This window comes from Galeopterus variegatus, unplaced genomic scaffold (genome assembly GCF_000696425.1).
Source record: "Galeopterus variegatus unplaced genomic scaffold, G_variegatus-3.0.2 Scaffold73, whole genome shotgun sequence".
Classification (NCBI taxonomy): domain Eukaryota; kingdom Metazoa; phylum Chordata; class Mammalia; order Dermoptera; family Cynocephalidae; genus Galeopterus; species Galeopterus variegatus.
The window spans coordinates 654,684-675,986 of record NW_007726184.1 but is presented as its reverse complement, the minus strand read 5'-3'; the positions used below and the strand labels follow the sequence as shown (position 1 = coordinate 675,986).

General features: G+C 44.8%; 1 protein-coding gene across 1 annotated transcript in view; it reads left to right on the top strand.

The window, feature by feature from the left end:
* Nucleotides 1–14,301, top strand: part of CECR2 (cat eye syndrome chromosome region, candidate 2) — a 32,807-nt gene extending 18,506 nt beyond the window's left edge. The window contains exons 6-16 of the mRNA XM_008578251.1: nt 1,049–1,202; nt 4,723–4,852; nt 5,538–5,575; nt 5,784–5,875; nt 6,110–6,236; nt 6,970–7,365; nt 7,937–8,055; nt 8,585–9,422; nt 10,665–12,087; nt 13,436–13,547; nt 14,233–14,301. Coding sequence (XP_008576473.1) covers nt 1,049–1,202; nt 4,723–4,852; nt 5,538–5,575; nt 5,784–5,875; nt 6,110–6,236; nt 6,970–7,365; nt 7,937–8,055; nt 8,585–9,422; nt 10,665–12,087; nt 13,436–13,547; nt 14,233–14,238 — 3,435 coding nt within the window. The 3' untranslated portion in view covers nt 14,239–14,301. The remainder of the gene's footprint in view (nt 1–1,048; nt 1,203–4,722; nt 4,853–5,537; nt 5,576–5,783; nt 5,876–6,109; nt 6,237–6,969; nt 7,366–7,936; nt 8,056–8,584; nt 9,423–10,664; nt 12,088–13,435; nt 13,548–14,232) is intronic.
* Nucleotides 14,302–21,303: the final 7,002 nt, after the last annotated feature.

Below are 21,303 nucleotides of genomic sequence, written 5' to 3'. Positions count from 1 at the left end.
TTTTAAAAAAAGAAAAGGTTCCTAACAGCTTTCATGTTAACACAGATGTTGAGGGAAGAAATTGAAAATGAATGGCACAGGGCCGAATGGCTCAGAACTAGCTTTATTGGAAAACATGCATTGTAAAACTTTTGTAAATTATGATGGTCCTGTTTTCCTTTTTTCTTTCTCTTTTTTTAAAAATTTTAATATAGTTGATTGTACATATCTGTGTGGTACAAGTTGAATGTCAATACCTGTGTGTACCTTTTATTAGATTCCTTAGGCAATCATATTCTCAGTGACTACCAGAAATCTTTAAAGTTGTTTGGGTTGAAAAACAAAGGAAAATGCTAGCCAATCTTTCAGTGATTTTCATAAATTTTTTTTTTTTTTTCCTTTTTGTCTTTTTTACTGACCAGTAACGGGATCGCAACCCCCGGTGTCATGCCCGTACCGGGGACCGGCAACGGGATCGCAACCCTCGGTGTTGCGCCCGCACCACGCTCAGCCAGTGAGCGGGAACCGGTCTCCACATGGGGTCCGAACCCTCGGCGGGAGTGCCACTGCGCTCCCAAGCGGCGCACTCTCCAGTGCGCCACCGGGCCGGCCCTTCATAAATTTCTAGATAGTCTCCTTCATCTCTTTTTTGTATCTTGAGGCATGTTTTGTATCTTAATAGCTTTTCCCACCAAACTTCCAGTTTAAAAGTTGACTTTCAGATTTCTTGTGCATTGTTGAAATTGAGAATCTGTTTCATTTTTAGTATTCTTAGATGAAGGTACTTTTTAAAATTTCACTTTCATCGAATGTTAAATCTAAAGGAAGGGTGTCTTTGAACTTCATGATTTCTCTTCTCCTGTTCAGCATATTATCCATAAGATTCTCTCCTAAAGACTACAAATTATGTAAATCATTGGCCCCAAACTTTTGCCCTGCCCCAAGCTATAATATTAGCTATCTAATACTATTTACTGAATATATTGAATTGAGTAAACAGTCTCAACTCTGTGAAGAAGCGGTTCTGCATTGTGTGTACTGACTCGATGTGCTCATTTGCTCCTCACAGGAGACTCCTATGCTTACCAGAGTTGAAAAACAGAAGCGCAAGGAGGAGGAGGAAGAACGTCAGATTCTTCTAGCAGTGCAGAAGAAGGAGCAGGAGCAGATGCTGAAGGAGGAGAGGAAACGGGAGCTGGAAGAAAAGGTCAAGGCAGTGGAAGGTACGTGAGCTCTGCGTGGCCTGGAGAGGTGCATGTGGTACTTATTGCAGCCAACGTAGAGTTTCGGCTTGGGGTGATGGAAAGTTCTGGAAGTGGACGATGGTGATGGTTGCACAACATTGTGAACATACGTCACATCACTGAATAGTACATTTATGTATTTTTTACCAAAATAAAAACCCCACACCCCAAAAATGGAAAGGACAGAATAAATGTACAACTGTTTGTTAGTATTTGTTATAAGCCTGGATTATGACATGAGTGTTCATGCCGAGTCAGAAGTCAGTGTGGAAGCAGACATTGAGATTCCGTCAGTATGGTTGATAAGTCACTTAAAAATTCTGCTTGTCTCAAATGATAGAAATTCTGTTTGTAATATATTATCTATATTTGTATATGTATATATTATCTAGAATTTGCCAGAAGACGTTTTACTTATCTAATATTGTTTAAATGTTCTCTTTGAGAGCTTAGCTGAACTCTAGTCCAAGCAAGGAAAATCATCAGGAGCCAGAAAGCGGGTGTTGAGGACTGAAAACAGCAATAAGTTAGGGAGCAATGAGGTTGGACTGCAGATGCACAGTAATCAGTCTCAGGAATGCTTCCTGTACCCCAGGAAAGCTAACCACAGACAAATTGCTGCTAAAGATGCATAGACAATTGGAATTTCAGAGAACTCAAGGAAGAGGCCATCATGGTGTATACCTTAAATATCTACAGTACAATTTATTTTTTACTGTGAGCAACAGTTGGTAGGTGCAGCAAATATGTACACACACACACACACACACACACACAACACACACACATACATATTTAGCACTATCAGATATGAAAAAGAAAGAATAAGGACATAAGAGAAAAAATAACCAATTCAAAGGAAACTAATAGAAATTCTAAAAAAAACTATGGTCATTGTAACAATAACTGGATTAAACAGCTTAAGTGCACATGACGAGAATCACCCAACTGGAAGGCAGGTGTGGGTTGCCGAGTGGAATGCAGCACTGAGACGAAGACGGAGGCACGATGAAAGAAGTTACCTACTGCGTTAGTCAGGGCCCAGGCATGAAAACCAAAACACTAATATTTCAACAGAGAATTTCATATGGGTCTTTGGTTAAATGGGAGTTAGACAAATAAAAAGGGTAAAAGGGACCTCTGAGGCAGCACAGAAGTAGCACTCCTAGAGCAAGGGGAGCAAATCAGAACCTCCAAGTTCAAGAGAGGCTCTGCAGAGTCAGACCTCAGACGTGTGGAGAAGAGTGCTGCTGGCTGGCCTGGCCTGGTTCTGAGACGGCCAGGACCTACCGTTGAGAACCGTAATATTTTCTTAATTTGACAAAAAACACGAATTCTCAAGCATAGAAAGCGAAAAGAGATGTAAACTGGATATAAGTTACCTGTAGACACACGATACTGAATTATGGAACATATGGCCCACAGGTGTTTAGAACAACCAATTTGGAAAAGACACATTTCCTATAGAGGGTATTCTATTAATGGGAATAGCAGACTTCTTAGGAGTAAGAATAGAATTCAGAAGAAAATGGGATTGAATTTTGTATTGGTTTCCTAGGACTACCATAACAAATCATAATCTAGGTGGCTTTAAATAACAGGAATTTATCCTCTCACAGTTCTGGAGGCTAAAAACCTAAAATCTAAATGTTGACAGGCTCTCACTTTCTTTGAAGGGTCCAACGGAGAGTCCTTCCTTGTCTCTTACAGCTTCTCATGGCTCCTGGCACCCTTGGGTTATGGCAGTCTGCAAATTTAGAATAGAAGGGAACTTCTTTCACCAGTATCTGTTAAAAGTCTATGCAGACATTCTCCTTACTGGGGAAATATTAGAAGTGTTCCATTAAAGTCAGGAAAAATAAACATTTCCTCTACCATTGCTTCTATTTTCTATCGTATTGTTTAAATTTTACATATGACAAAGACACCATGAACAAAGAAAAGACAACACAGAGAGGAAGAAGATAATTTCAACACTTAATCAACAAAGACTTATTGTCTAAATTATTTGTTGCACTTCTCCAAATTAATAGGAACTCTGACAGTCCACAGAAATAAAAACGAAGTATATATGCAAGATGTTTACAGAAACAAACACTAAATGTCCAGTAAACATGAAAATATGTTTAATATCACTCCAATCAGGAAATTGCAAAAATGAAAACATCAAAATTCCGTGTTATGCCCATCAGTTTTGCAAAAAGCAAAAGTTTTATCACACTGAGTGCATGAACTGAAATTGCTATTTCAAGAGTAGACACACTTTGAAAAATGCCCGATGACATCAAGGGACAGGTGTTCATACTCTTCCCTGCTCCGTGTGTCATAAAGAGCACTTACACACATGCTTGAGAAGACACGCTTTAAGAATGGTCAGTGTTGTATTCACAAAATTAAAATATTGTGATCAGTTAGATACATTATTAAGCTGTGGTATAATCATACAATGAAATACTGTATTAACATTAATGAGGCAGTTTTGGCAGTTTCAAGTTTGAAATCATTTTTTTTCCAGAAAAAAAAAATATTAAAAGTCAGTGATGACAAAGTGCCTTTGATTAATTACAGCAGATGTAGATTACTGTAAGTTTGTAAGTGAAAATAACTGAGAAACAAAAACATAAAGGGAATGGAACTCGATGGGAGAACACTTGGCAGGATCATGTCACGTTCACAGGCGTAAGTGGAGCCTAACTCTTGGGGAACAGAAATGAGGACTGGGAGAGAAAACACAGGACCCGTCCTCCCTCCACTTCTGTGTCTTGCTGTCTGAGGGTGGTGGTGTTCACCTCCTCACCCCTCTTCTTCATTCCTGACCTTTTTGTTCCCAGCTAGTGACAAAGTGCCCATCAGGCTGACAGTGGAATGCCAGGTGTGTTTCTCATGCCATGGGTGTGAGCCAGGAGAAAATCATCCCTGCCCTCCAGCTCCTTGCCAGTTCCAGCTGGCATCTTTGCCTTGTCCCAGCCGAACTTACCACTGCCACTGGCAGTGCAGGGGTGGGTGCAGAACAGACATTTGGTGTGCACGGTGACTTTGCCAATGCAAAACCTGCAGAGCTGGGCTGCGCATACAAAATCTTGCGTGTGCTTGGACTGAGAGTCCGCTCCTCAAAGAGGGACGTTGCTCTTCTGAGAAAAGATAGGAAGGGCCCCAGGTAGTCAAAGGAGGATAAACTTCGTTCAGCCTTCTACTTTTTCCTTTTTCTTCTGATTCCGTTTTTGTGCCTTGCTCTCTCTACTGCTGCCCACCCTGTGCCTGCCCTACCACCTTCCCCCACCTTGAGCTCAACATGAGTGAGGCGGGAGGTGCTGCTACTTGTTTCTTGTAGATAGAAACATCCTAATCAACAAAAAGAGGGTGGCCAAGGGAAAAAGAATCGTTTTGTGATACTGCTTTGGTGATTTTTGTTTCTTCCTTCTCTCACGGCCATTAACAAACATCTCATTGTCAAGCGTACTTCACTCACTGGCGCTGCGATGCTTTGTGTTCACTGCAGATCGAGCTAAGAGGAGAAAGCTCAGGGAAGAGAGGGCGTGGCTGCTGGCTCAAGGGAAGGAGCTCCCCCCAGAACTTTCCCACCTGGACCCCAATTCTCCCATGAGAGAAGAAAAAAAATCTAAGGACCTGTGAGTGTTTAATAACAATAGTTAGAACTGGTAGCACTTACTACTGAGGCGCTGTGCTCAGCGCTCTTCTCATTTAATCTTTACAACAAACACACGTGGTGAGCATAGCCGCATCGGGGTTGAGAAAACCTAGTAAGTGGCGGGGCAGGCCGGGAGCCACCGCTCGGCCGGAGTCTGCAGCACGGACACGCGGAGGGTGTCGTCTTCCCTTCCCTCTCACGTCCTTACCGTCGCACCCCACAGAAGCACAGGTGGTGTTTTACACAAACCTCCTCTTCTTCCAGCTCTTCCATTAAATGAAGTCAGAATCGATTATCATGTAAAATTCTTTCTTGGAAGTGTGAAGAGTGAAATAATCAAGGTTGTGCCGTTAAATAGCTAACATTATAGAATAAATATATAAATCGTATTTATATAGTTATGTAAACTTTACCTATAAAGTTTATAAATTTCTGGGTCCTCTAGGCCAACCCCATCATTTTATAGATGTGGAAAATGATGTTCCATTTTTTGCTAGGACATACCATCCTTCATTTTCATATTATTTTTAGTACATGTTATCTAAACAAAATTATCAGGGCTATTCCAGATCTTGGTGCCATCAGCTAATGTGTCTGATTGAACTATGAGAGCTAAAGAGAGAAGGTGGTCAGTTATTATTAATGTCTTATTTTATGATTTACAGCTTTGAGTTGGACGATGATTTCACTGCCATGTATAAAGGTTAGTTTGCATTTTCCACTATTGTATTTCTTCTTTTTTTTTCTCTGGTTTTTTGTGGCTGCCTGTATGGGGATCTGCACCCTTGACCGTGGTTGTGTGATACCTCACTCTAACCACTGAGCTAACCGGCCAGCCGCTCGCTGTTGCGCTTCTTATAGGAGGGTTCCTACGTGAGTGTGTTAATTAGATTCTCTTCTTTGGCTCTCAGTTCTAGATGTGGTAAAGGCTCACAAGGATTCCTGGCCCTTTTTGGAACCTGTGGATGAATCTTATGCCCCTAACTATTATCAGATTATTAAGGTAGAGGCTATCTTTGCAATTATACTTACTACTGTGTATGTCTTTCTTTGGTTTTGTTGTGTTTTTGTGTGTTTTTGTATGTCTCTCGTTCCTGCAGAGTCAGGGTTGCTGGATATGAACCTGGCTCTTGCGCCACTCATAATGTCAGGATTCCTTTACCTCATGGGGACTACGACATGGTTTTTTTTTTTTTGCCAGCATATTTTGAATAAAGAGTTATATATTCTTTTTTAGGTCCCCATGGATATTTCAAGCATGGAGAAGAAACTGAATGGAGGTTTATACTGTACCAAGGAGGAATTTGTAAATGACATGAAGACTATGTTTAGGAATTGTCGAAAATATAATGGGGAAAGTAGCGGTAAGTGAGGAAATAGTTTGTGTTAGACCCATATCTTCTGCTGCATTCTGATCATGATGGAAATGCCTTCTCTCTCAGAAGTACACGTCCTAGTGATTCAAACTTTTCTTTAGAACTATAAAGAGAATGTTCATTAAAAGCCGTGGAATTGGGTCTTCCAGCCACTTACACAATATGTGCGGGAGCTCTCGTTTCCCACAGGACGAGAGAGTGTGGTTGGTTGGTGGCTAACTGGGTGCAGCTTATCTCTCATCCTAGAGACCAGTCTGGGTCTAGATTGTCCTATGCGTGTTTAACAGAGACAGGTAACCACTGACAGGAGTGAACCTAGACAGAGCTGATTCTTTAATCATTTTGAGAAATAAGCATAGTAGATTTCTAAAATCAAAGTATAAATGGCTCCAGGTACTGAGACTACAGGTCGTTTATGCATTAACTCAAAATGCATTAGTTTAAAATCTAGGCAGATTCAGTGATCGTATTTAATATTTCTGCAATTTAACCTTGAAGAATTAAATTTTTACTTGTTCGAGGTAATTATTCCCAGAGTCAGTTGCAGCCATACAACTTTAAGTTTCTAATGGACAGAAACCATATCTTCTCCACCTGGTGTCCATAACTCTACAACATAATATGCCCTAAATTGCACCTTTTATTGTTTATTAGCAGGAAAATTGTCTTTTGTGGCCTATAAAACCTATATCTAGAGGTCAATCCTTGTATCTTCCTGTAGAGTATACCAAGATGTCTGATAACTTAGAGAGGTGTTTCCATCGGGCCATGATGAAACATTTTCCTGGTGAAGATGGAGACACAGATGAAGAATTTTGGATCAGAGAGGATGAAAAACGGGAGAAGAGACGGAGTCGGGCCGGGCGAAGTGGCGGAAGTCACGTTTGGACCCGCTCCAGGGACTCCGAAGGGCCCAGCAGGAAACAGCAGCCCGTGGAGAACGGAGGGAAGTCGCTGCCCCCTGCATGCCGAGCGTCCTCTTCCGGGGATGACCAGGGCAGCCATTCTGCACAGCCCCTCTGGGAGGGGGGCACTTCGAATGGCAGAGGCTTCTCCCGTCCCCTGCACTGTGGCGGGATGCCCAGCCAGGTACTCCTTTTAAACCAGATGGGAAAGAGTGGCCTGAGTGCTGTGGTCGCGCTAGCTGTGAATGAAGAGAAGTAAAGGCTGCTCAGCTGACGCCTCCATCAAAATATGTTTTCTGTGTGTGAATGGTTTCTTTTTCCCACATTGGTCCTTCCTTTATTTCAAATCTTTCTCTTAATAATTTGAATTATGTATTCTCAATGTGAGCAAAAATTAGGATAAAAAACGTATTCCTTGTGTATAAATCACAGGTATACATACAGCAGATAAGATTTCCAGTAGATCTGTGGTATTAAAATTTTATGGTAGAGCACAGTTATGGGGAAAAATGGCTGAAAAGGCTGTGTGTGTGTGTTGGGGCAGAGGGTTAATGAAAACAAGATTAAGAAACACTGATTTAATCTTGTCTCTCCTGGAAAGGGAAATTGCTTTGGGCTCAGGGGCTAGTCCTGATCCAGTCGAGCCCCAGTACTTGCGGTCTCCGAGTTGCTGGTGGTCTGTCGTTTTAGCTGTACATTCACCTTCAGGAAACCTTGTTCTCCACTTAATGTCTGTGCCTTTTTCCCCCCTCCTTGCTTTACTCGATGCCCTCCAGAAGCCAGCAGTACCTGGAACATTTGGCCCTCTTCGAGGATCGGATCCTGCCAGCTACTATGGCTCCTCTCGAGTCCCAGAGCCACACCCTGGAGAGCCTGCACAGCATCAGCCTTTTGCCATGCAGGTAAGAGCAGCCTACTCAGAAGGTTGCAGCTGGAAGGGGTCCCAGAGGTAACTTTCAGAAATATGAGGGTGCGGGCCGGCCCGGTGGCGCACTGGATAGTGCGCTGCTTGGGAAGCGCGGCGGCGCTCCCACCCGAGGGTTCGGATCCCACATACAGACCGGTTCCTGCTCACTGGCTGAGCGAGGCGCGGGGGCAACACCGAGGGTTGCGATCCCGTTGCCAGTACCTGGTCTGGTGCGGGGGCAACACTGAGGGTTGCGATCCGTTGCCGGACACAGAAAAAGACAAAAAGACAAAAAAAAAAAAAAAAGAAAGAAATATGAGGGTGCTTCAAAAAGTTCATGGAAAGATTTGTATTATCTTTCAATTCTGTTTACGTGAACTTTTGGAAGTACCTTTGTACAGTCTCTTCCCAGTTAAATTAGTCGTCTCCTGTTCTGAAGACTCTGTTCCTGCAGATTGAGGACGTTGCGATTTCTGCCTTACCCTGTAATCCTGGTCAACCATCTTGTCTTTTCTTGTTGCCAGCCCCCAGTTGGAATTAACCACCACCGAGGCCCCAGACTAGGCCCACCTGAAGAGAAGCAGACACGTGGGGGGCTGCCGCACCTTCCCAGCATGGGGTCACATCCCGGATCCTTGCCGCTGCGGCAGATGAGTGGCCCCAGTCAGGATGGAAACATGTATCCACCAGCTCAATTCCAGCCAGGATTTATTCCTCCCAGGCATAGTGGGGCTCCAGCCCGACCCTCAGACTTTCCCGACAGCTCAGAAATTCCTCCTAGCCACATGTATCAATCCTACAAGTACCTGAATCGAGTACACTCTGCTGTCTGGAATGGGAACCACAGTGCAACAAACACAGGACCCTTGGTGTCAGATGAGAAGCCCCACCTAGGGCTAGGACCCTCTCACCAGCCTCATGCTCTTGGTCACATGATGGGTTCCCGTGTAATGAGACCACCTATCCCCCCAAACCAGTGGACTGAGCAGTCAAGCTTTCTACCTCATGGAGTTCCCTCTCCAGGGTACATGCGAGCGCCCTGTAAGTCTGCTGGACATCGGTTACAGCCACCTCCAGCCCCAGCGCCAAGCTCTCTGTTTGGAGTGCCCTCCCAGGCTCTGCGGGGCGTGCCAGGAGGGGACTCCATGATGGACAGCCCCGAGATGATCGCCATGCAGCAGCTGTCCTCCCGCGTGTGCCGACCAGGTGTGCCTTACCATCCCCGCCAGCCCGCCTCCCCGTGTTTCCCTGGCCCTTTCCCACAGATAGCATCGGTAAGCGTGTTAGTCCCCAAGCCTGCCCCGGGCAACCCCGGGAGAACACAGGATAACAGCATAACTCAAGAGCCTGAGAATGACCGAGGTAATTTATATTGTCACTTTTCTCTGATTTTTGGCTCTCTTTAAACTGTTAATTCATGAATAATCTTTTCACACAGAATATCAAACCAAATGTGAACTGGTTTCTAGCTGCTGCTGCTTGAACTACTCAGGTTTGAGCCAGTCGTAGTACTACTTCTGCTCTGGCAATCCAGAAAATTTCTGATGATGATAATGATTGACACACAGATGGGCACTTAGTGTGCCAGACAATATTTTTGAGGTGTTTATTTACATTAATTCATGTAATCTCAGAACAAGCCTTTGAGATAGCTACTGTTATAATCCTTGTTTTTACAGATGGAAAATCCAAGGCACAGAGGTATTAGGTAATTTGCTCTCGTGCAGCTGAGATTTGATCCGGCACCCCGCCCTTACCACTGCATCATCTGCCTTTAAAAAATTACTGTCTTGAAAGCTGTCTTTATAAGTTCTCACTTTTTTACCTAAAGTCTGATCATTTCTATCCTCCTATTCTTTGGACACATACCTGTACCTGCTGAGAATGAGGAATAGTGAGACCTGGCAAACTTTGAAGAAGTCTTGTTATTCGAGACCACACTCGTGTGTTTTGACTGGGCTTATTAAATGTCTATAATATGTTAAAGATGTCTTTTGAGTTTTACACTGTAGCCGTGTTTTCCAAGACATCCAGACAAGATAAATACATTCACTCAGTCAACAAGTCCTGAGTCCCCATTTTGTGCAGGCACTGAGGGTACAGTCAGAACGGGGGCGGGGGCTCCGTTTCCTGTGGAGCCTGTATTCTGATGTTGCAGAACTCAGGGATCATGCCCTGGTCCTTCTCGTGTCAGTTTTCGGAGCTTCCCAGCCTGGCCCGCAGTTCCAATGACAACATCCTCTCCTGCAGTTTCACATGCATCTACCTGGAGTCCACAAGCCAAGAGTCATCTCTTACCCCCTTACTAATCTGACTGATGACACAGGAAGATGGAGGCGAGGACATTTCCACGCTTTGGCAGACGTAAGAGTAGCTGCAGAGGTGCTAGGTTTTACCTCTAGGTCGTGAAAGGGAGTGTGCAGAGGCCCCAAGATCATGGCCCCTTTCAGTGACCCAGTTTCTAGCTGAGGCTCCGATCGCCACGCACCCACCTCAGCCCTGACTCCTTACATGACTGGCTCATCACGTTCTTTTCATTCCCACCTCCATTAATATTGTTATTTCAGCTGCTGAATTATTATTTTGTTCTCCATTTTTTTGCAGCAGAGCCTTTGCCTGGGCTTGACGAGAACCCAGCAAGTGTTGGTGCTTCAGAGGGGGCATACCTCAAACAACTACCTCACCCTACGCCTCCCCTGCAGGACGACTGCTCCAGGCAGAGCTCACCAAGAGAAAGGGAAACAGAGGGCCCGGAGCGCAAAAGCAACTCCACAGAATCTGCAGACAACTGTAAAGCAACAAAGGGCAAAAATACCTGGTCCTCAGATAGCAGCTACACCAGCCCAGCTACCCAGGGGGGGTGTATGAGAAACCTCTCTGCTGTGGCAGACAGGGGGCCTCTGTCCGAAAATGGAGTCATTGGTGAAGCATCTCCTTGTGGATCAGAGGGAAAAGGCTTTGGTGGCAGTGGTTCTGAAAAGCCACTCTGCCCCAGAGGCAAAGCATTGCAGGAAGCCATGCTGTGTACAGGACAGAATGCAACTACATCTCCCAGCACAGACCCCAGTTTGATGGGAGGCACTGTAAGCCACTTTTCTCCCTTGTACATGCCTGGCCTGGAATACCCAAATTCAGCTACGCATTACCACATCAGTCCAGGCCTGCAAGGTTTGGGCCCTGTGATGGGGGGGAGGTCCTCAGCATCACATCCTCAGCATTTCCCCCCAAGAGGCTTTCCATCCAGCAGTCCTCATTCTGGAGTCTTTCCCCGGTGTCGCCCTCAGCAAGGGATGAGGTATTCCTACCAGCCCTCACCTCCGCCTTCCTACCATCACTACCAGCGACCTCCTTACTATACGTGTCCACAGGGCTTTCCCGAATGGCAGAGACCCCTCCATCCCCAGGGAAGCCCAAGCGAGCCCCCATCTAGTCAGCCCCCCCCACCAAGGTCCCTCTTCTCAGATAAGAATGCCATGGCTAATCTACAGGGCTGTGAGACACTGAATGCTGCCTTAATGTCCCCAGCCCAAATGGATGCAGTGGCCACTAAAGTCCCAGCTGATGGGCAGAATCCCGGTCCAGAGGAGGAGAAGCTGGATGAGTCTATGGAGAGACCAGAGAGTCCCAAAGAATTTTTAGACCTGGACAACCATAATGCAGCCACCAAGCGACAGAGTTCATTGTCGACCAGCGAATACCTTTATGGAAGTCCTCCTCCACCTCTGAGTTCAGGGATGGGTTTTGGATCATCTGCCTTCCCACCCCATGGTGTGGTGCTACACGCGGGGCCTCCTTACACCCCTCAGCAGCCAGCCGGCCACTTCCAGCCCAGGGCTTACTCATCCCCTGGGGCCGTGCCCCCACCTCTCCATCCAGTGGCTGCCCAACCCAATGGCCTCTCTCAGGAGGGCCCCATCTATCGCTGCCAGGAAGAGGGCCTGGGTCACTTTCAGGCTGTCATGATGGAACAAATTGGCACTGGAAGTGGATTAAGGGGGCCTTTCCAGGAAACATATAGACCGTCAGGGTAAGCTTGCCTTAGATCATAAATAATTGTGAGTTTTAAAAAGAAAAATGGCCTTAGGAATGAAGATTAACTTCAGTGGTTTAGGACCAGGAAGAACACATGAATTGCTGATGTCAGGGACTTAGTAGACATGTATTAGTCTCAGAGCCCAATTTTATTTTTGACATTTTTTCCTCTCATGAAAATGAATTGGCATTTAAATAACTGTGGAGTTGGATCTTAATATTGTAAACTTGGTAACCGCAGTTTGAGTGCTGTAGGCAGAGGCTGTCAGTGTTGCTGCTGAGTTCAGACACTCTGTCCAAGGTAAGTTAGGTCTGTCCTGGGGGTAGAGGCGATCATGTGTAATATGGAAGTTCTACTCCATATGTTTGTTTCTTCCTCTGTCGCTGAATGAAAAAAACGAGGCTTATTCAGAATTGGAACAGATCAGATACCATCTCCGTGAGACATCTTTTATAAATAGTTGTATAATGTTGCTTTTAAGACCCAATGGGATGATCCACCACCCAGGAAGTTTTCAAATTAAAGATACGTAAAAGATGTTAGAAGAAGTCCATTTGCGTGACAGTCATGAAACCTGATCATAAGTCAACACCATGCACCCTAACGACCAGCGTGCCCCTGCCGGTACTGTTCTGTCTTCTTACCTCCAAACCCTCTCCCGTTTAACATGTTGCCATATTTGCTCTCTGTGTCTCTGTATCTGTTTGTTTTACTTTGTTTCTTTGTCTTTTTTCCTAAACCACTGGAAAGTTAATTGCAGACACCATGATCTTTAACCCTCAACAGTTGAGCGCAGGTCTCCTGAGAGCGAGGGCGCTGTGCTGCAGACAGCCTCGGAATCGTTACCATCCCAAGAAAGTAGCACTCGCAGTGTTTCATGTGCCGTCCTTATTTCAGTTCCTCCAGATGTCTCCAAAATTTCTTTTAAAGCTATGTTTCTTTGTTTTTGTTTTTTTCTGATCTAGAATTCCATCAAGGCTCACTTATTTGCATATGGCTGCTGTGTCTGTTTAGTCCCTTAATGTACAAAAATTGTCCTTTGATCTCTTTTATTATTTTTCAAAGAGTCCAGGTCAGTTCTCACATAGAGTATCCCAGATTCTGAAGTCATCTCATTATTTCCTCGTGTTTAAATTAAACACCATGTCGGGAATGTACATGGGTGGTGTCACATGAGCTGCACCACACGCAGAGGCACGTAACGTCAGTCTGTCCCAGTAATGATGGGTCCAGGTTTCATCACTTGGATAATTAAGGCATTGTTTTCCTGATTAAAGTATCTTTTTTTCCTTTGTAACTAATATGTCTTTATTAATTCTCAACCATTCCTCCATGGCTGTAGAATGCAAATGCATCCAGTCCCGGTGCAGTCCTTGTTCCCAAAGACGCCGGCACCAGCATCACCGCAGGGAGAGCTGCCACCACGTAAGCCCCCAGCACTTCCTCTGGATCAGGTAGGAATTATCAAAAATTAGAACTTTTCTTATTAATGCAGATGATAGGTGATAACTAACTGACCTCATTGCTGTTCTGAAAAAATATTTTAAGGCGTCCTGTTAACACAGGAGCGTTTCCGGAGAAGTGCCTTGTGCACTGCAGGCAGCCAGGTGAGAGCGGAGGCCGCAGCAGTAGCTTCTCTGCTGTTTCCACGCGCCCCTTTTCCTGTTCCTGTGTGATAGATAAGCAGCTGTCTGGGAGTATTTAAACTCATTTTTCTGAACTGGCTACTGACATTTCCTTTGCCATGATCGCTTGTCTGTTTCATTCTTGCCACCTATTTTATCTGAGAAAGAGACTAGTCAGGTGTCAGAATACAACGTCTGAGTGCTACATCTCTGCCAGGCACTGTACAGTCACATTTAATCCTTTCCTGCAGTTGTCGCCAGCAGCAGCAGCATTATCATTTCCTGGTTTGCGAGAAGTCCTACAGCTACTAAGCAGTGGGGCTGGGTCTGAATCAGGAGGTCCAGGGCTTTAGAGCCTGCCTGCCCTCTGGAAGTAAACTGTGGCTCATGGGACAAAATCAGGCCATTTTCTCAGATACAGAGAAGCATGTACAGCTCTTTGGCTTACTTTTTTTTGACAATTTTCAGTTTTTAATTTTGTTAAAAATGTCTTTGTTTTGTTTGTTTCTGTCAGAGCTAGTCCAAGGAAGAAATAACTCCCAAGGAAATGGAAAGCTGCACATGAAGACTGGAACATGGAGAATTTGGGGGCGTGACCCTTGCTTTCTCTATTCCTGTCACCCTGCTCCATCCCTCACAGTGCATCACTTCTGTTCAGGAGCTGGAGCACTCCCTGGAAGCACCTCTACTCCTTAGACGACTGGCACACACTCGCAGATGTCCTGGGTCGGGGATCCCTTGCGTAACCGATGTAGATGGTCAAGAAGAACAAATGAACCTGGAGTTCACGATGACCTTTCCAAATCCTGAGACTCTTGTTCAGGGAAAATCACTTTAAACTTGGGGCAGGGGACATACTTAAAAATGGAGTGGTGCTTTTAAAGTTTCATGAGCAGCTAAACTCAGGTATATATTTGGGGAAAGGACTACTTGTAGTATTAATGTTTTGGGATCTGGGTCCAGTTTACAGAATTTTCATGTTGCCTTTTAAAATAATTTTTGTTGGTGGTGAATGTATTGTACATAAAGTGGGTCGGGTGGGTGGGGGTGTGGAAGAAACGGGAACCTAACTGTGGTGGGCACACAGCACTGGAGCGGTCTTTATCTGTTTACAATCACGTCACACTGAATACTTTTGGGAGCTGGAGAAGAGGGTAAGAAAGGTTTAAAATTGTCATAATGTCACTAACTGTGTTCCCTAGTGACCAGCCAGCCTTCACTAGCAAAAGGCCTTTCTTTTTAATCAGCTTGAGAGAGTACAGTTACACCTGTCCCTCTAGCTGTTTTGTTTCTTAGTTCAGAGGCAGAGCGCTCTCTGGTGGCCCCAGTAATGGATTTGAGAAAGCAGTGTCCCTTCCTGCTTTTGCCACCAGCCCTACAAGATAGTTGTAAACCAGTATCAGGAATTGGATCACTAGAGTGTTTCACTTATTAGATGATGAAATTAATTGTCCTCTTCACAGGCCTGTCAGGACTGTGATCTAGAAGGCATAACACAGAGCTTTCTGGCACGAATCACATTTTGTGGAAGTGACTACTCAGGTTTGTATGTGTTAGTATCAATAAAGAAATTGCACAGGTTGGAATAGGAAAAATGTATTCTATAGATTTACAGTTTGAATTTAGGAATATTTCATTCTATATAGTTTTACTCATTTTAAGTGAATCTTAGTAAAATCAGTTATGGTGATTTAAAATAGCAAGAACAAGTTCTTCGAAATCATTTGTTGTATCTGTAATAGAAAACAATTTTCCAGTATTAAATTACTTTATTACAGTTCTAGAAGTGAATTACACTGGATTCTCCCTGTTTAGCATTCTGTATTTGACTTTAGCTGAGATGTCACCAAAGTTAGGACCCATGTTTTAAACTTTTGAATATCCCACAAAGAAAAAAAAATTACAGAAAATGTCCTGAAATTACAGGTCTTTGTAAAGAATAGCATATTTTTAAGCATGCTTTTGGGATAGTAGAAAAGCCTTCATATAAGATTATTCTGCCCTCGTTTCTTATAAATTCAACTGTGAGAGGGGCTAGTAGAACCATTACCTCCAATTCCAGCATCTTTAATGAAACGAGGAACTGTCACGTTTATGGTTTGCTAAACATATATCAGTGGGAAGGAAACAAATTGGAAATATCCACTTTATAGAGATGGAGCCCCAGACATCAGCTCTAGGTTAATGAAATTCACACCTGTGAGCAGATACTTATTAACCTGGTGCTGTTGCTTGGGGTTTGGGCAGAGTTGAGAATTGGGTAGGAAGCACAGATGCCTCTGAGGTATGATACACAAAAATATAAATTTTTCTCTAACAGAGAATTTAATTTTAAATTTGATGTATTTGTAAGTGGATTGAGTTTTGAGGCTGTGTTCTCATTTGATCCTAATTCTTCTTAGAAATCTACCAGTGGCATAATCTGGTTTAGAGGAGTGACGAGGTCACGAGATTTGTGGATAGGTCTCTGAGTGTGCCCTCAAGCTAGCATAAGGTAGCACAATCAGAGCATTACTATTTCAGTTTCTGTGTTTGTGCAAAAGCAAGGAGAAGGAAAAAACCAGCTAGTTTGGGATCGGCTAGACCTGGTCTCAGCCCAGAGCATTCGGTTACTGACAAGTCTTTCTCCTTTCACACTGAAGCTGGTTTGAATGAGAGGCCTGTAGCTTCTCCTTAAATAGGATTGCAGCAACCATCGGGCCTCCTCCCCGGGCGCTGAAACTGCAGTGGTAGCTTTGTGCTGCGGAACCGGGATCGTGGCAAGGTGGGCTGCAAGTGGTAGCTGGGCTGTCTGTGCGCTCACCTGTGCCCTTGTGGCACTGGAGCAGCTGTGTGCACGCTGCTCGAGGTAACTCTCCACACTCTCCCAGCCCCCACCCCCAATTACCTGTTGCTAGAGAGAGGCTGTGAAAAAACAGTTTAGGAAAAAAATCTGTAAATTCCTTCATCCTTAATCTCCTTTCTTGGTTTGTAGACAGATGAGAAAATATTGAGGAGCAATAGGAAATTACTACTGTATTAAATCATGACACTGAACAAGAGCAACAGCAAAACTGTCAGCTTCATGCATCCTATGTGGGAATTTGGTTGTGCGTGACAGGTGCTAGTGCTTCCTGTCCAGCATGTCCCGAGCTCTTTCAGGTCTTTGAAGTGCAGATCTGCTCTAAGTTGTCAGGAGCTGCAAGACTGCAGGACACACAAGACTGAGCTGCTGTGACCCCTAATCCACTCACCCCCGAGCAGGGTCTCTTTCCTCACCTTTCTTCTCCTCTAGCACTTCTCTTTCCAAGTGTCTTAAGCAGATTTGATGTCTTAAAGCAGATGTACGTGCATCTGCCATCTTCTTCATTAGAGAAATGGTGGTTATGTGATATGATTAGAAAGTAGTGTGTAAGGGCGTCCTAAGAAGTTTTGCTCTCAGGCTAGGACATTTCACCCTGTAGGTCCCTGTCACCTTGTCAGTGGCTGGCTCTCAGTGGTCCCCAGAAGTGGGTAGCTGAGATCCATGCATAATTGGAAATACTATCACACCTATTTAATATTCATGGCTAACCTTTATTAGAGTTGTTAATAAGTTACAAACTGCTTCCCCAAGGCCCAAGAGAAATGAGAGATCCAGAAAGAACAGTAGAGCCTTTTGGAAGGTTTCTCTCCCCACCCCCACCCCCAGTCCATTTGTTTAAAAAGTTGCAGGAGGCTGGCCGGTTAGCTCACTTGGTTAGAGCTGGTGTTGTAACATCAAGGTCAAGGGTTCAGATCCCCTTACCAGCCAGCCACAAAATAAGTAAAAAGTAGCAGGAGCCATTGGCTAAAATTTGTTAATGGTGGGTGAATGTGGAAAATAAAGACAAAATATGCAGGATTCTTACTTATAACTTTCCATCCCACCTCTTAAAAGTAAAGCTGCCCCATCTCTCCATTATCAGGTTTCTTTCATTCTTCTGGCAGAGCATGGGAGCTTGTTAGTAACAATTTATCTTCACTGAGCCTAGGTTGGACTGCTCTCAAAAAGCAGTCTTTTTCCTGCTCTTTATTTTTATGTTTATTGGAAACCTTAAGACCTATAGTTTGTGCCCCTCAGTTCCATCAAACTTCAGCATTAAATGTCAGTTTTCTCTAGACTCCCCTTGTAGTGCATCTCGTCGTGAAACCATGTGGTGTCATTACCCCCTGGCATCTATCTGCTGTGTTACGGTTGTTTATGCTAATTCCTACAGGCATCAGAGGGTCTGCTAAATGCTGTCCCAAACACTAAGTCCCAGCGTTGCAGTCACCACAGCTGCCAGGGACAAGCTTTCCATCTGTACCACTTGGTTTGACATTTTTTCTCCTTTTTTGTTAATGGAAGTTCAGATCTATAAATAATATACTGCTATTAAAACCTACGTTGAAAATTCACAAGAAGGCTTAATCTTGGCAGTCCCGGGGCAAGGACAGTTCTGTAGTGTCAGAATCCTGACGTGCGTCCAGAGGAAAGGCTTAGGTCTCGCTAGCACCATCGACCCTTTGTCTCTGTCAGTCAGTGCACACACCCCCTTACCCCCCCAGCCAGATTCTTCACAGACCCCATTGTGGAAATCGGTTTTATATGGTAGTGAGTCATGCACAGTTCAACCCTGGGGGTTCTGGGATGCAGTGTCTCAGCAGATGGCTCCCAGGATGGCAGACTCAGTGAGGACACTAGGAGCTTTGCGCACGCAGAGGCTTGTATTTCTGGGCTCACGTCACTGTCTGGAACTAAGAGGGTGACTGAGACCTGCTGCATGAGAAGAAACGGGGCTCCCTTTTCCTTTCTCAGTGGGTTGGACTCTACCATGCCACCTTTGGACACCACGCTCTGTTGTGCTGCCCTTTGGGAAAGCAGAATTGGGGTGGACATTGCCGCACCCACCTCTCAGATGAAGCTGTGACACCAGCTTGGTCTCCAGGCTGGGTGGTGGTCCCTCTCTGTGCCAGACACATATACAGGGACTGTCTCCAGGCTTCGGCTAGACTTCTTACCTAGTTTCTTTCTCTCACTCTGCACTAGAGATTTACTCGTAAGTGGAAATGCCTCATAAGCAGCCGATCGTCCTGCACGTGTTTTTAGCAGACGCAGGTGGGTGGGAACCAGGGGCATGGGTGTTGCGTAAGTTATTGAAAGGCTGACCCGTACAACAGTCTGTGTGGCTCCTCCTCCCTCGCTGGGGCTCAGATACCTCACTCTCCCGCTTCACGTACAGCTCCTGGAGCCCAGGTCAGCCCCCACCAGCCTGCGGCACAGTGTCAGGGAGTCCTTGCTCCTGCTAAAAAGTGAAAGCCGTGTGAACTTTCCTGGCCAGTACTGGAAAGGGGAATGCTATTTATTTTTATATTGTGTATATTTTGTCGTGGTCTGCTGATTCCCTGTTTCACTGAGAGCGACACTTACCTCAACAGTTAGTTTGATATTGTGTGTTGGATAATTTTTTAAAAGAACTTTTTTAAAAGCTTTTGATCCTCGGAGGTCTGTAGATTTATTTCCATATGAACTGGTTATTTTGTATAAAGTGCATTCTTAAAATAGCAAGGCTCTGAGGCTGAGTGTGTGTGTCCTTGTGTCACTTCCATCAAACTCAGATGCTCATCCAGACAGGGGCTTGAGCTAGGGCGCAGTGCCATCACCTACAAAGTTCCATGCCCCGTCACAATTCTGATTCGTGAGGAATCCATGAAGGTGCAGGTGATCGCGTTGCAGGCCTGTAGAGAACGTGAACACGACAAAAGCCGACTGGCAACTCTAAACATTAGGGATAAAACACTCTTCCCAGCTAGTCCAGTCAACGTGCACCTCGTGTGTCCTCCCTGGCCCTTGGTACATCACGGGTAAAGGCACCTGCTTTCAGAGTGTTGTTTCTACACCTCTGGTACACCAGTGGTGATCTCCTTCCAGAATCAAGGGCACCCTGGGGGCAGGGAGAGGGAACAGCCTGGAGTCATCTGTGAATTACAGGTGGCCAGACGCGGAACCACAGGCCGAAGCAAGCAGGTGCTTTTACACCTGCCCATGTTATTTCATATTTTATTTCCAGTTCCTGGGAGGCTTTTGGTGGAGGGTGGGCGGAGGGAATAGACAGAAAGTAACCACATTTTTATCAGCTACAGACACCAAAACTCTTTGGCTGTTTTATCCCTGAGTGATTGGACTTGCGAGTAAGTATCCTTATTCCATAAAAAATCCACCACAAATAGCACGTTTCCAAATCTGTCCGCCCATGTTTATCACTTTCTAGGGCAGTGACAGCTCTTTCTCCCTTTTGGTCTCAAACATTTGGTGTCATGTTATCCCTGTTGGACTTGTCCATTTTTGACACTTCATCCTGCTGCTGTTGTAAAATTGTGCTCACAGTTCCCGTCATTCTCCCATAAAAAAGCATTTCTCCTATAAAATATTTCATGTAAATCACATTTTCTAATTTAGTACTTACATTGCCATATAATTTCTGAAACAAAAAAAATCAACTTTAAAGTGAAAGTCGTCGGAAACCCCGGATCCGGCGCGTGCTCTCCGTGCCTGCTTGTCCTGGTGGGGCAGGGCGTGCGGACGCTTTGCCCTGGCCCGGCTCCCTTCACCGTCCTGCCTTTATCCAGCCCGTCAGCAACTCTGCCCCTGTGCGTATTAGTGCCACAGCCTTTAAGTACATGTCAACTTTGGTTTCTAACTTCTGGATTCCTGACTAGAACTCCTCTCACCAAAGGCCAGAATTGTTTGACAATTTTAGCTAATGATAAGCTTGAATTGTAATTTTTAAAAGGAAATTAGCTCTTAACAGAGTGTTAGTTATTTAGAGTGTTCCTAGATTTATCTTCTTGGGACCAAAACCAACAAATTACAGAAGTTATTATCTCCCACTGGTCAGCTCTTTCGAGACTTGGCATAGGAGCAGCGTTGACCTAGTCTAGTTTGGGAATTATTATTTGACATTAACACTTGTTAAGCTCCACGGGTAACATCTGACACAAAGATTATCCTGCACAGTGAGGTTCTTACTTAAGATTGGAGCATAAAGGCCGGCCCGTGGCTCACTCGGGAGAGTGTGGTGCTGATAACACCAAGGCCACGGGTTCGGATCCCATATAGGGATGGCCGGTTAGCTCACTGGCTGAGCGTGGTGCTGACAACACCAAGCCAAGGGTTGAGATCCCCTTACCGGTCATCTTTTAAAAAAAAAAAAAAAATTGGAGCATAAAAGCAAAGCTAATAGGTCAAAATTTAGGGGCAAAGGAAATCATAAACTGTTACTGTGGATTGCTCAAAGTTCCGATCACCTTTCCGTTGTGACATTGAGAGACATCCAAAGGTACTTCTCTTTTAAAGGTTAACATCTTTTATCTCTAAACCAACTCCTGTCATTGGGAACAAAGACATCTTAATTTTATAAGCACGTAGCCCCTCGAGGGGCTTTCTACATTCTCTGTTCTCTGGAAGTGCTATTAACAGACGAGAAAATAACGCAACCAGCTCTTCTGGAGGCCAGCCTTGACCCTGAAATCTTCCTGAGGAGGTGAGTGGCCTGTGTCATGAGTCGTTATACAAGAGTGCCAGTGGCTGGATTCTCTGCACGGC